Raw genomic sequence first — 15,762 nt, 5'->3', positions numbered from 1 at the left:
AGAAAGGGCTTTTCCTGTTGAATTTCAGCCTGACTTGCATTAAAGAAATGGGGAGGGGGCTGCCAGAAATTTCCAGTTGGTTGGATAAAGGTGGTCAGGTGAGGATCAAAGATGCCTGTGTGGATTTCTCCCTGGACAGCACGCAAGCACACACACGCAAGCACAGACTCTTCCCCTCACACTGAACAATGCCGGTATATGATTTCCTCAGGTTCTCTGTAGCCATGGTGATAAGGAAGGTACAATTACCTGAATGGAGAAGGCAGACGGATAAAGGAATAGAGTCAGCTGGTATGTTCTCCTGTCTTTCAAAAAGGAAAAAGTGTCGCTGAAGACCTTGAGTTTCTCGTGCGCCACTTTCCAATAATCTGCCCACAATACAAATATTGCACAGAGCACAGACCAGCACCAGGAACTGAGTGCCTGGGAAAAGAACATGAGAAGAGCCTGCTGGATTGGGCCAAAGGAATCCCACCTAGTCCAGCATCCCGTTCTCACAGGTGCCAGCCAGATGCCTTAGCGGGAAACCTGTAAGCAGCATTTGAGTACAAGAGCACAGAACGCTCCTGGGGCTGCTTCCAGCAACTGGCATTCAGGAGCATTGCTGCATCTGACCATGGGGGCAGAGCTATAGCTGTGAAGATAGCAATCTGCATATTTTAAGGCCGCTGCAGTTTTCATGGAAGGCACACCGCTGTTATCAATGTGCTGCCAGGGGTGTCCGGCCGTGGATGAGCACACTGTGACAATGACCCCAAAGATGTATGGGAGGTCCAAGCATGGTGCGCACTGAGGATTACGCAGTGTGCCATGTAGGCAAAGTGTGATGCAGGCCAGATGTTTGTGATTACAACTCCCATCAGCCCCTGTGACTGATGGGAGTTGTAGTCCAGAGGTGTAGCAATCAGGGGCTGTAGGAGGTCCAAGACCTGCTGCTATTTCTGTGGCAGAGCCTTTGGAGGGGTCCCTGCCACCAGCGTCCTCAGGCCACCCAATCCGCATGGAAAAGGAGCTTTTGAGTTGCTGAAGTCTTCTCATGCTGTGTGTCAACTGGAGTCAATCAGAGTGAAAAGAGGTGAGTCGGCCACTGAGGATGGGCTCCCAGGGTCTCCCCAGTCTCCCCAGAGAAAACACATGGGAAGAACACTGAGGAGAAAGCATCCTGTGTGCTCCAAAGCTAAGCATCTTGGAAAACAGAAAACACAAGGCAAGGGGTGCAAGTTCTGAGGTTACATAAAATGGAACAAAGTCACTCCGGAATATGTCATTGGGCTCTCCAAATCATTTGTCCATTGATGTGCACAGAAAATACTGGATCCAGCTGAAAGGCAATGCACTGATTGTCGCAATGCATTCCTAATTATTGCATAATTATAAAATTATTATATAAACTAATGAGGTTGTATAATCTGAGAAGTGGAGGTGGCTGTGATTGTCATGAAGGGACTCTGCACTTTTAAATTTGCTACTACACAAAACATGTGGAAGTTACTGTCTTGGTGAAGTCTCATTTATGGAGATCAGGGATTACCCTGACATACTCTGGCTACAGTCTGTTAATTGCAGTTCTCTTCTTTGGCTAAAGCTGGATAATGAGATAGAGTCTGATATCCTTCCAGTTGCCTCTTCAAGACCCATCCTGTTCTCTCAAGTCCAGCCTTCTGCCCTTAATGTTGCTTCAAATCCAGATATGGACTTTGCACCAAGATATGAACTTTGCATGAAAAGAACTGTGCGACAAGAGCTTGGAGCATTGAGGAGATCCAAAGGTTTTCCTCTCTAGCATCCTGGTCTCATACCTGACTACTCAGGTGCTTCTGGGAAGCCCACAAGCTAGGCACAGAGGCAGTAAATCTCCCTGGTTTTATGTTGAAGGTGCTTTGTACTCTGAGGTAGATTGCCTATGGATAGAGGGGCTCCATTCCTAGCGACAGTTTTTATGTTCGTATCCTGCACACTGCTTGGAGACTTAAAATATTAAGTGGTTTAGGAATGCTTTTAGGCAAATAAATAAACTAACGTGGTGATTCAAAGACTTTACAATTTTATTATATAATAAGGTATGTGGCGCTGTGGGTTAAACCACAGAGCCTAGGACTTGCTGATCAGAAGGTCGGCAGTTCGAATCCCCACGACGGGGTGAGCTCCCGTTGCTCGGTCCCTGCTCCTGCCAACCTAGCAGTCAGAAAGCACACCAGTGCAAGTAGATAAATAGGTACCACTCTGGCGGGAAGGTAAATGCTGTTTCGGTGTGCTGCTGTGGTTCGCCAGAAGTGGCTTAGTCATGCTGGCCACATGACCCGGAAGCTGTACACCGGCTCCCTCGGCCAGTAAAGCGGGATGAGCGCCGCAACCCCAGAGACATCCGCGACTGGACCTAAAGGTCAGGGGTACCTTTACCTTTTAAGGTATGTGGTCCCAAGGAGGCCCAAATCTCACACCACTAAGCAAGGATGCAAGGGGCCAGAGGAAAATGCATAGCTGAAATCAGGTGTGCTAGACGTAAGGGCGCAGGAGCTTAACTGGTGTCCTCACACTAGAGATGAGTTGCTCCTACTGAGAGGAAAGCTCTGAACTTGGGTCTTTAATGGGGTCTGGTGGGCTGTGATTGGCCCTTTGGCGGAGTGTCAGCTGATGGAACACCCAGGGTTCAGGTGGGCTGGTATTGCCTCTCTAGGTGGCACTCTAGAACCACACAGCTCAGCCTGTTAGTGGAAACAGAGCAATGGAATATGTGCCTCTATCTGAAAATGGCTTTTTGCTTTTCCATCCCTATTGGGACTATCAGTGGGTGGGACCCCATGGAGTTGGCTTAAGTCGGGAGCCCCATTCAGTTTTGTAGGTACCTCTTCCCCAAGGTTTGCATTCGAAGGGTTAATCTCATATCTATATCTATCTATCTATCATCTCTAAAGCCGCATTCAATTCTGCAGCTACCTTTCCCGCAAGGTTTTCATTTCAAAGGTGATCTCATATGCTTTTGTATGTGTGTTTGATCCCAACTCACATTCCCAGCTGAACGTTGGTCAACTTGCCCACCTTTCCATTGCCACAAGGTCTCTCACCTTTGCCTCCCCCCGCCGCCCCCCTCCCGCGGTGGGCACGGGGTCTCTCGGTCATAGTGACAGATCAAACTCCCTTCTGCCCCACCCCCCCACTACCTCCCACACGAGAGCGTTTCTTCGATGTGCCAGGAGTTGCAATATGCTTGTCTTGTATCTCGGTGGCATTTTTTGAAAAAGGGGTGTGTGAGAGCGGGTGGTTGCTAAGGCAACCGAGGCTTAGGGGAGTCTCGCGCCAACGTAGCAGCGCCGGCTTCTCTGAGCAGGGGCTGGATGGAATATTTGTGCCGCGGCAGAGAGGCAGAAGCCAGCATTCCTCTCTCCCCCCCACCCACCCACCCCCCGCCCTCACGGTGCCACTGCTGCCGCGGGAGAGCCAGGGCTCAGAACTCGCCCGAACGGATGCGCATCTGTCCCCTCTGCCCGTCCCGGTAATTTCCGCCTCCCTCTGTCTCCCCGCAGGGGTTCCTGAGCCGGCGCCTTAAAGGCTCCATCAAAAGGACAAAGAGCCAACCCAAGCTCGACAGGAACAGCAGCTTCCGGCACATTCTACCTGGCTTCAAGAACGTGGACAATGAAAGGTGAGGGGCCCGGGGTGGCGCGCGCAACTGTGGACGCCCAAACGAGGGCATTGATTTCCTTTTGCTGTTGCCTGAGTCGTGCGCTCACCTCAGGCCAAGCCAGAGCGAAGGGCCGGGCTGAGTAGCTGGTGGCGGCTCATTTAATTACACCAAATGATGGTTTAGATTCATTCTTACCTCCCGCTTCCTTCGCGGTGGTGGCTGCGAATGTTTTGTTTTATGCTTTTGCGTATACGCGTGTTGCAGAAATACGTCCAGTGTGATGGGGAACCTGCCTATGGCGCGGTCGGGGAGAGGCAAAATGAAACACTCGGTTTCCGACCAGCTTGTTGAACTGGCACTGGAAATGCAAGAGTGCGGGAGATTACGGTGCATTAAGAATCGCCCTTTCCTACAGATGGATGTGTATGATTAGCAATGAGGCGCACATCTCCCACAGACAACTACTGTGTGGTGGGTTGGGGTCTTGGTACGTGGTGCCAAGGGTCATTGAGACTCCCCCCCCCCCTTGATGTACCAGAACAGAAGGGCAATGTGGGTTTTTCTTCAGGGATACCTCGGTTTATGAACTTAATCCGTTCCAGAAGTCCGTTCTTAAACCAAATCCGTTCTTAAACCAAGGCACACTTTCCCTAATGAGGCCTCCCACTGCCGGTGCCCTTCCACCATTTGGATTCCGTTCTTAGAGCGAGGAAAAGTTCGCTAACTGGAACACTACTTCCGGTTTTGCGGAGTTCGTAAACCAAATAGTTCATAAACAGGGCTGTTCTTAAACCGAGGTACCACTGTGTGTGTTGTGGTTAGATCCAAAGGGATGCGATTTGTGTGCACCAGGTGAGGCACGTGATGAAATATTGGGCAAGTTGTGACAGGTCTCGTATCACCTTGTTTGGGAGCTTATCAGATTGTTTTCAGATTGTGGGCATATGTGTAACTGCCACAACCACCCCAATACCTTGAGTGACTTTGTTTTTGAACTTGGGGGGGGTGAGGTCCAAGAGTTGTTCAGAGTGACCTTATTCTCCATTTTTATTTTAAAGTGGAGGGGAGAAGACTTGCTTGCAAAGATTTGGTGAAAATATTTCTGGGAAGAGGAGCACAATACCCTAGTCCTACTTTGTCCACAGAATCTGGTGCTAATCTGTGGGTTTTCCTACCAGGGATGCTTAATTATCCAGGGTGCTTTCAAGCAAACATGGTCTGACTCTGAGCATTGTTCCAAAATTTCATCTGGGTGCCCTGCAAAGTGCCCTTTTAAAAACAGCAACAGCAGCACAACCTGTGTCTGTTTTAGGGGCATCTGAGGTGTGGCATAAGGGTAGGGACCTCTGAAAGGGCACCTTGGTTTGTGCCTAAGAGAACATGACCTCTTGTAAGCTGAATATATGGTGGGTTGTTATGGTCAGTGTGCAGACAAGGTTTCTGAGTTGGCATCTGGGACAGGGACTAAAGATCCAATGCAGCAGTTGGGTGTGCGTGTCATATTTGCCTGTGTTATTTGGGATATCAGCAGCAGCATGCCAGGCAGATCGTTAAGGTGATGGATGATGGTGGGGTGGAAGGTGCTGTTGAAATAGTAACTATGGGGTGCCTATGGAGAAATGCACAACTTTGATCTCCATGTGAACTGGAGGGAGGCAGGAAAGAACCACTTTGCTCCTCTGGGGGGAGCAACCGGCCAGTGTCAAAGCACATCTGGTATTTTAAATCAATTTCATTTGTTTCTGTTCATTTCTAAATAATAATTTGAAAATTGGAGTGTGGAGGGCCACCCCCCTACGCCCCGTGCATCTGGGGACAGGAGCAGGACTTCCAGCCCAGTTTTCAGTAGCGTTCACCCCTGACACTTCTCTTCCTTTTAAATAATCAATCACTTCTCATAACCACCTGCCTTCAGTCCTATCCCACTGACTGCAGACCCCATTGAGCATGGGTGAGCTTTCTCTGTCGCCAGCCGTGCTGTTCCCACAAAGGCAGTCGTGTATATTCCTTCGTAGATTTCACAGATTTCTCCCCCCTCCTTTTTTCTGCCTGCCTGCTTTGACCACGCCCAGCTTCCCTTATCCACGGTTGGCTTAAATCTTTTGCAACATGAAGAGCTGTCTGCAACAGAACTGGTCTTTAAATGGGAACAGGCAGCCCACCTGAGTGCACACACATCCACCTTTTGCATTGACTGTGTCTTGATTCTCACCACCTCCCAAACACACACACACACACACACACACTTTCCCAGCTCACCTTTTGGAAATCTGGCTGCAGCCACCATCTTGTTGATTATTGAGTAAGCTCCTTCAGAATCTCGGGTGGGCTAATTTTTGCTCTTGTCTGCTGAGCATTCAGAAGCAGAGTGTAGACCAATAGTGTTGTGGGTGCGTCTTGAGAAGCAAGCTGGGGAACAATGCAACAAACAAAACAAAAGGTGTTTTGTGATGTCTATGCACAGAGAAAACCTGGGTTTTGCAATCTGTATGCCTTATATGCAAATTAAGCACACTGGGTGGTGGGTTGGTTGGTTTGCTTAGATATTTGGGGAAATGTATCACCTGCTTTTCAACTGTGAGAACCCAAAGAGGACATTGTGTGCATTTCATTTCTCACTGATGCATAATTTACACAAAATTATAAATGGGGAGGGGTGGAGAAGAGGGTGTGGCACTGGACCTCTGTCACTTAGACCCTGAACATGCTGCTCAGCTTCACAACTATATTCTTTGGACATGTCACCAAGCATTGCCCTCATGTAACACTTGGAAATTTGCCTTTTCAGTCTTAAGGACTAGAATCTTGGTTGATTTGCTTGCTCATCTTAAAAGAAGCTAAGAATATCACATAGGGTGAATTCTGCATCTGGTCCAAGAAAAGGTGGGGGGGGAATCAAAACCCAGTATAATGAAGAGAAATGGTTTTAAGGGGCTGAAAAGGAAACAGCTGCACAGTACATATGGATTGATCAAAAACCTATGTGGTTTTCCTTCCTCTAGCAACTATGGTATTGGGAGAAAAGAATAAAGACAGGCCATTTGGTCCCTCTCTGCAGAAGGTTCAGCTCAGGGCAAGTCTCTGTGGGAGGTGTCATTGACTCATTCAGTCCAGCAGAGATGCAGCATAAACACCTGCCCACAGATGAGCCCTTCCAGTACGTCTCTGTATGAGTCGCTGGTCTGATCATCCTCCTCCCTTCTGAGTTATGCAAGGGCCACAGTGAGGCCAAGGAGGAGGCAGCTGGCATCCAGGGCCACTCCCTGAACTGGTTATAAGCAAGAAGGCAAACAGGTGGGAATGGCTGATTGCAGATTGAGGCAGGGCTCCATTTGCCCTAGTGGACCAGCCTGCACCAGTGATGGTAGCCCAGCCTGGAGGGAAACAGGGTGGGGAAGGCTGGAATCGACAATACCAGGCTGGAGGGAGAAATGATCTCACCTGGCAGGTTCCTGTGTGCCTTGTCAGTGTGAGTTGTTGTCCTGCAGAGTTCACCTCCATCCTGAGTTTCCTTCTCCAGGAATTCAACACGTGAAGTGGTTGCATATTGCTCCAATAGTGCGCATTCATGTCAGTGGGTGCACACAAATGCTAAAGCTCCATGCCAGGCATAGCTTGCCATTGCGTTTATTTATTTATGATTTCATGTTGTGAAATTTGTATACTACTTGACTGTGAAACAAGGACCTCAAAGCAGTTTGCAAAAGAGAATAAAGCGATAAAAATTGTATCAATGAAGCCAGTTTAAAACAATCAGAAAAACAATTAAAACTGACAATAAACTAAAAACAGCTGTCAGCATTCTATATATCTGGGTAGGCTGGCACAAGCACACATGTTTTTAGCAGGCACTGAGAAGAGCACAGTGAAGGAACCTGCCTGGTGTCAACAGGCAGGGAGATACACTGTGCAGGTGTGGAGAACAATTTCTCACAAATGTGGAGCAAGCATTATGGGGGCCATAAGAGTGCTACTTCTGCAGACTGAAATGATCCCGTGGGCATGCAGGTGAAGCAATCTCACAGGTCTATTGGTCCCAAGCTGCAAAGGACTTTTTATAGTCAGAGTAACCCTGTGGACTTGGTCCTGTAGCAAATCAGCAAGCAGTGCGGGTCTCTGAGCACATGACTTATACGCTGACAGGGTCTCACTCTTTTATACCTTGCAGTTGCTGAAGTATTTTTCAAACCCATTGATGTATGATTAGGTTCCGCCCCCCTTCCCAATCTGGCCTTACAACTCAGTGGGAGGTAGACAGTCATAGAGCCTAACAGATACAGGGACCAATCAGAGGGGTAGAGATAATATTGAGCCAAGGGAATAGTGTGTGGGAGGTGGGCCAAGAAGAACTGGATTGGCAGCCAACTTGTAACCTCTGCCTCAGTTTCCCAATCTGTAAAATGGGAATCAATTCATTTTTTCCTGGGGCTACACTAGATACAGATTGCCTGGCATATACATTGCATTTGCCATGTTGTGCTGTCTAATAACTGGTGGGGATGCATCTGCTTAATCTGTAGTTTGTGGGAGTTTCAAGAATATTCCACTTTTCTCCCATGAAGGGTATGGTCTAGACCAGGCGGCCCTCCCAATGTTGGTTGACTGCAACTCCCATCAGTTCCACCAAGCACGGCCAATGACCAGGGGTGATGGGAGTGGTAGTTCAGCAACATCTGGAGGGGGGTGTTAAAGGTTCCCCACATCTGCTGTAGACCAAATCTCACTAACATGGAGCCCTTCAGATGTTGGTGGGGTACAACTCCCTCTCATCAGAGTCTGTTCTGCAAGACATTACAGCTTGATGGGGGAAGGGGGTTGAGACGGGGTGGGTGGGTGTGAGGCTGGTCCCAACTTTGAGCAGAAGGTGGTGCTGGGTGTTCTTTGTGGGTTTTCTTCATGTAGCTCAAAGTTAACTTCCTCCACCAGGAGGCAGTGATGACCACCAACCTGGATAGCTTTAAAAGAGGATTGGACAAGTTAATGGAGGAGGAGAGGGCTATTGATGGCCAGCAGTCACCATAGCTTAGGCTCTGCCTAAAAGTCACAGGAAGGGAGAGGGTTGCTCTTGTGCTCAGGCCCTGCTTGCCGACTTCCCACTGGCATCTGGGTGGCCACCATGAGAACAAGATGCTAGGCTAGATGGCCCCCCTTTGGCCTGATCCAACAGCGCTCTTCTTATAAGCTCTCTATTTGCACCAGGACAAGGGGCTTGCGTCGGCTGGTTTTTTTGCTGTGCGAGCCAGATTTCTGGAACCGAGAGCCGCCTCCTCGTCCGCCACTCCCCGTCAATCCTTTGCCCGGTCAAATGGCTCGTTAAGAGCGAGCAGAGGGTGGTGTTACGAGAGCGGCTGTTTGTTAACAAGCTTCCTGGCACACTGATTGATGGCCGGTGCTGGCGTGGAGCTCTTATCAGGCCGCGCTAGATGGTTCATCTCTGCTCTCGGCCACTTCAGAACCAGGCTGCAAATCAAGCCCCCTTGGCAGGAGTATGCAGGCTTAATTGGGAGAACATTTCTTCCGTGAAATGCATGTGGAGGAGAGACATTGGATCTCAAGGCCAAGCTTGGAACTGACTCAACTACCATAGCGAAGGAGCAAGGGGGAAGGGCTTAATTAGCCAAGGCCAACGGATTGTGCTAAACTGACCTTTTTGGAGCAGCTGCAGCATCTTTTCTGACGAGATTAATCTCTTTTCTGAATGCAGATCAAAACTTGATAACTCACCATCTTATTATTATTTTCTGTTGTATAATTTTTAAATTATTTTTTTCAAACATTTTCACGGTCAAATGATTACACGGTTTCATAAGCTGATTCCCCACCCTTGCAGTGTTTTTACTCACACCTTTTCTGCTGCATTATATCTTTATCTACTACTCAATTACGGTTGTTAACTCTTATCTTGTTGTATTGCATTTATATCCCAACTTTTTAAAAAAATGTTTTTTTATTCAAAATTAAAACAAGACATATTATCCGAAAACGTATCATTCTTGTTCCCCCCCCCATTTTTCCTCCCTCCCCCCACCCTCCCACACAAAGCCCACCCACCCACACCCCCCAACTTCCCTCAGTTCCAGTCTTTGGTTTCTCTGTGACTGCTGTTTTCTGCATGTTACAAAGTTGTATCGATGCTCAGACTATTTAGCTGACTATTATCAATAAAAAGTTTGTGAATGTTTATTCAAAACCTGCCAAGGAGTCCAGTTCGCTTTGTTGCATCTTCAGATATTTTGTGAAGGGTTCCCATTCATCTTTAAAGTCACAGTTATCCTTGTCCCATGGTTTATATGTCAGTTTTGCCAGTTCTGCATAGTCCGTCAATTTTTCTTGCCATGATTCTTTAGCTGGGGTTTCTTCAGTCTTCCATCCTTGTGCTATTAGGACTCTCGCGGCCGTTGTCGCATACATGAAGATGTTTTTCAGCTTTTTTGGCAGGTCTTTCCCTACAATCCCCAAAAAAATGCCTTGGGTTTTTTAACAAATGTTAAATGGAACATTTTCTTCAATTCATTTAATGCATTTATATCCCAACTTTTTCTCCAAGGGGCACAAGGTGGTATACCCCCTCCACATTTAACCCCCTTAACAACCCTTTGAGGTAGGATAGACTGAGAAGCAGTGACTGGCCATAAAGATCACCAAGCAAACTTCATGCGGCTGAGGTGGCGCTGTGGGTTAAACCACAGAGCCTAGGGCTTGCCGATCAGAAGGTCGGCGGTTCGAATCCCCACGATGGGGTGAGCTCCCGTTGCTTGGTCCCTGCTCCTGCCAACCTAGCAGTTCGAAAGCACGTCAAAGTGCAAGTAGATAAATAGGTACCACTCCAGCGGGAAGGTAAACAGCATTTCTGTGCGCTGCTCTTGTTTGCCAGAAGTGGCTTAGTCATGCTGGCCACATGACCTGGAAGCTGTACGCCGGCTCCTTCTGCCAGTAAAGCGAGATGAGCACCACAACCCCAGAGTCGTCTGCGACTGGACCTAATGGTCACGGGTCCCTTTACCTCCCAGGTCCTAGCTTGATACTCTAACCAGTACACCACCCCTGGCTTTGTAGAGAATACTAAGCTCTGTGGACCATGGATGGACTGGAGTTAATCGTCCAGGGGTCCTTTACCTTTTTTTAAAAAAAATGCATCTTCCTATGTCCTATGTTCTTAAGTAAACAGTCAGCATGGAGAGTTTAGCATGCAACTCAGGGGAGAGCATGTGTAGCTTGGCGTCCAAAGTTCAAGTCCAGTCTCTGCACATGAGCAGAAGAGCTGTTTCGTTGGATTGGGCCAAAGGCCCATCGGTATTCAGTTGCCAGCAAAGCTGTCCGTGGAAACTCACATACCAAACTGTGTATGGTCCCTAATAGCTGGTAATCAGAGGTAGACTCTTTTAGACAAATAAATGAAAAGTACACACACAGAGAAAAAAGAAAGTCGCAGGTTATGTGCATAGTGCCATGCCTTGTTGGGTCCTAGCATGAAAAAACTAAGTGTCAGCCATAAGCCATGAGCAGAGCATTAAGTAGTGAAGTGGTAACATTCTTATAATTGGTCCTGATCAATTACAACAGGTTGTGCTCATTGCCCCCATGAAGGCAACCAGCCTCTGGTCTTCCGCTTGCCTTCCATATCCAGATCCTGTTTCAGATATATATTTGCTTACACTAGTCCATGGGTAGGCAACCTAAGGCCAGTCCGCGGACGGTCCGGGAATCAGCGTGTTTTTACATGAATAGAATGTGTCCTTTTATTTAAAAGCATCACTGGGTTATTTGTGGGTCTTCCTGGTGTTCTTACATGAGTAGAATGTGTGTTTTTATTTAAACTGCATCTCTGGGTTATTTGTGGGGCATAGGAATTTATTCATATATATTTTTCAAAATATAGTCCAGCCCCCCACAAGGTCTGAGGGACAGTGGACTGGCCTCCTGCTGAAAAAGTTTGCTGATCTCTGCCCAGCTAGTCTTTAGCCAAGGCTTTTGGAGCCCATTTCATAAATTCAGTAAGCCTGGTCAATAAAGGCAAGAACAGCTGATGATCAATAGCAATCAATTAAGCAATAAAGGCAGGAGAGCAACTCACACTAGAGATCAGCAATGCAACTGAGATGTAAAAGAGGAGCTGTATCCAAAAACCCTATGTCTCTCACTTCAGATGTATTATTATTTTTTGTTCTTGCATTTATATCCCGCCTCTCCTACAGGGTACTCAAAATAGTTTCTAAGTCCTATTTCCCCCCCTCACAGCAACTCTGTGAGGTAGGCTAGTCAACAAGATACAGTGGTACCTCAGGTTACAAACACCTCGGGTTACAGACTCCACCAACCCGGAAGTAGTACTTCAGGTTAAGAACTTTACCTCAGGATGAGAACAGACATTGCACGGCGGCAGCGGGAGGTCCCGTTAGCTAAAGTGGTACCTCAGCTTAAGAACAGTTTCAGGTTAAAAATGGACCTCCAGAACAAATTAAGTTCATAACCAGAGGTACCACTGTAATTTTCTCCTGTGACAACCCTGTGAGGTAGGCTGGGCAGACAGGTGAGTGACTGGCTGAGAGATACTGGCAAAGCAGCACCCAGAGAATAGCACTGGGAGAACTGGACTCATAATGAGAGACAGCGTGGTGTAGTGGTTAAGAGCGGTGGACTCGTAATCTGGTGAACCGGGTTTGCTTCCCCGCTCCTCCACCTGCAGCTGCTGGGTGACCTTGGGCCAGTCACACTTCTTTGAAGTCTCTCAGCCCCACTCACCTCACAGAGTCTTTGTTGTGGGGGAGGAAGGGAAAGGAGAATGTTAGCCGCTCTGAGACTCCCTCGGGTAGTGATAAAGCGGGATATCAAATCCAAACTCTTCTTCTTTTTCTTCTTCTTTGGGGGATGGTGGGCTCTCCTTCCTTGGAGGTTTCCAAGCAGAGGTTGGATGGCCACCTGTCAGGGGTTCTTGAGCTGTGATTCCTGCATTGCAGGAGGTTGGACTAGATGACCCTTTGGCTTCCCTTCCAACTTTACAATTCTATTAATTGTGCCTCAGCTCCAGGGCACAATCCTGTCACAATGTGTTCATAGCATCTATGGGAAGCCTTTAGGAGCAGTCACTGGGAATCTGGGGGCAAAGTCTCATCCATATGTTGGTGATACCCATTTTCTGCTTCTCCATAGCATCTCAGTCAGCAGAGGCTATATCTGGTCTGGAACATTGTCTAGAAGCAGCTGAGCGGTGGATATGGGCTAATAAACTGTGCTTGAACTCTGAGTGGTTCCAGTGTCACCTGCCTGTCCTGTATGGGGTTACACTCCCTCTAGGCAGGGCAGAAAAACCTCCAGAATTCCTCAGAAAAAGAATTGTCTTCTCAGAAATGTTCAAACACAAGCTAATAATAATAAGAATAATAATTTTTATATACCCCACCTTTCCTAGTTCAAAAACCAGGCTCAGGGTGTCTAACAACAAATTTAAAACACTTTAAAATGCTTAATTATAAAAGCAGCATAAAATACATTATGCCTTGATGTATCCATCCTCAAGACATTCGCTCCTCCATCTCCATCTCCACCACCCTCTGCCCTCTGGGATTCTCCAGCTTCCTCAAAGGACTTAGTCCTCTTCTCCCCACCCCACAGGCCTAGAGCTGCTTACCTGAACGCCCACACAGAATCATAGAAGTGCAGTGTTGGAAGGGGCCCAATGGTCACCTAGTCCAACCCCCTGTGATGCAGAAGTCAGGTGACTCTCTCTCTCTCTCCCCCCTCCCCAGAAAACCTTTGTAACAACCCATAACTCTACATCCTTTGCCAAAACCAAACTTCAACACCTCTCACAGAAATGAAAACATTTCCTTTCTTTATTTACCTCATCCTCCATTCTCTTTTGCCACTCTGGACCAAATGTTGGATTGTAAGCTCTGTGGGGCAAGGGGCCTCTCCTCTTTAAAGCGCCACTGCACACCTGGATGGTGCTCTGTACATCTTCCCCTATGTAGAAAAATGTGAGGATGTTGTCACAGACCCGCCACTGGGGGACCTGTAGGATCGCATCACAGTCCTGGATCTACAGAAAGAAATTGGCTTGGGAAGGTGAGAAGTGAGCTTGTAGTTCCATGGGGCGGCAAGGGAAAGCTCCAGGGGGCTAATATGGGAGGCATGGCGGGGGGGGGGGAGTGTTGGTGAGCTGAGTGAGCAAAGGTAATAAAGCAATGTTCAGGGCATGTGGCTTTCAGCAGAGGGCCCTGGTTCCATTGCAATTTAGGCACACAAATACAGCGGTACCTCGGGTTACAGACACTTCAGGTTACATACGCTTCAGGTTACAGACTCCGCTAACCCAGAAATAGTGCTTCAGGTTAAGAACTTTGCTTCAGGATGAGAACAGAAATCAAGCAGCGGCGGCGTGGTGGCAGCAGGAAGCCCCACTAGCTAACGTGGTGCTTCAGGTTAAGAACAGTTTCAGGTTAAGCACAGACCTCCGGAACGAATTAAGTTCTTAACCTGAGGTACCACTGTAACAGCTTTCTGCTTCTTTGGGTTCAGGATCAGCTGGGCATCCTCTTAGAGCAGGGTGACCATTGGTCATGCTGGCAGTGTGGTTGGTGGGAGTCCACCAACATCTGGAGTCAGTGGCGTAGCGTGGGTTGTCAGCACCCGGGGCAAGGCAAGTAATTTGCGGGGCCCCCCCCGCTGCACTGTCCCTCCCCCAGATAGTCCCTCGCTCTCTCTCCACACCGCACCACACGCCTGGCACCCTCCCCTCCACAGTGGGCGGCGACCCGGCGGCTCAGATCGGATTCGCACAGCCAGCACTGCAGTGAGAGAGAGTGAGTGAGCCAGGTAGGGGCAGAAAGCTGCGAGTGCGAGCGCGCCCCCCCCCCAGATGTTGCGCCCGGTGCGGCCGGCCCCCCCTGCACCCCCCACGCTACGCCACTGTCTGGAGTGCCACAGCTCCTCAGCCACAACCACAACCTCCCAGTGTTTTCACAGCCATGCATCTCATGGCAAGGGTACCCACTGGTGTGTGCCACTGGGCACACCTTAGCAAGAACTCTGACCTCCCTTAGCATCCGGTAACAGAAACATCTTGCCATCCCTTTGCTTGAATTTATGCTTCAACTTCCTTTCAGAAAAATGGGATTTGCTTCCAAACTCGCCATCCATTCACCTTCTTTCTTTCTTTCTTTCTTTCTTTCTTTCTTTCTTTCTTTCTTTCTTTCTTTCCCCTGGCCACTGCAACTTCGTTTGTTCCCCCCATTATCCCTGGGGCCACCATCTCCTCCACATTTCTCCAAATGCAACTAATCTCTTTTAAAAGAAAGAAATAATACCCGGATGATTTAATTTACTGTATCGACCTCTTTCGCCAAGGCTGCTGGGCTGCTGGGCTGCCGAGATTTAATTTGGAAGGAAGAGGTCCTTAATTATTATGAAGCTGTGCAGTTCTCACCACCCCCCCCCCTTCCTCCCCTTCTCAAGTTCTACTCACAGATATCATTCTAGGCGCGACAAATGTCCTCTGAGCATGCAGCCAGTTGTTAAATGGATCTTGGAAAGAATACAGCGGTGAATTAATTAATAGCAATGAATGCTTTTCCTAGCAGGTTTTTATTCCTCAGGCCTCTGACCTTTCCCCTCTCCTATCAAAGAGCCATTTCAAATGCCTGGAACGGCAGCAGAGAACGCTGGGCTGGGGAGCTGCTGGATGCCTTAGAGCAATCTGTTCCCTTTCTCTCTCAGCGCTTCTCATCTTCTTCTCGCGACTGAAAGAGATACTGCGAGGCGGGAGCTCACAGAGCGCCAGTCGATTCACACACAGGCTTGCATCTTCAGCCCTCGCTGGCTGCGGTTTCCAGCACTGACCTGAATATGCAGATGGGGAGGCTGTAGCTCAGCGCCAGAGCATCTCTAGCTGATTCACGCCATAGTGCACAAGGCACAGTTTCTCAGCACTGGATCAGCTCGCAGTGGAATGTGAGAATTAGGGACTCGGTGAGGATTATTTTGGAATCTGGCATGCCTGCTACCCCAGGCTCAGTTTCCTTGGGACAAAGGTCATCGGAGATTGTGGTGTCTTTAGGATATGTGGTTTTATTTACACATCTATACAACCTGAGCATGAGAAGGAGGGGCTCACAGCATCAACACCCCAAAGGGTCTTG

The 15,762-nt window shown here is 48.4% G+C and overlaps 1 protein-coding gene across 10 annotated transcripts in view; it reads left to right on the top strand.

The window, feature by feature from the left end:
- DAB2IP (DAB2 interacting protein) overlaps nucleotides 1-15,762 on the top strand; it is a 312,170-nt gene that overhangs the window by 121,973 nt on the left and 174,435 nt on the right. For all 10 annotated transcript variants that reach the window (XM_083422907.1, XM_083422915.1, XM_083422919.1 and 7 more), the window contains exon 3: nucleotides 3,525-3,643. In XM_083422907.1, coding sequence (XP_083279033.1) covers nucleotides 3,525-3,643 — 119 coding nt within the window. The remainder of the gene's footprint in view (nucleotides 1-3,524; nucleotides 3,644-15,762) is intronic.

The sequence above is a fragment of the Podarcis tiliguerta genome, assembly GCF_965153285.1.
Source record: "Podarcis tiliguerta genome assembly, chromosome: Z".
Classification (NCBI taxonomy): domain Eukaryota; kingdom Metazoa; phylum Chordata; class Lepidosauria; order Squamata; family Lacertidae; genus Podarcis; species Podarcis tiliguerta.
The sequence above is the reverse complement of the archived record's forward strand: the minus strand, read 5'-3'. Positions and strand labels throughout refer to the sequence as shown.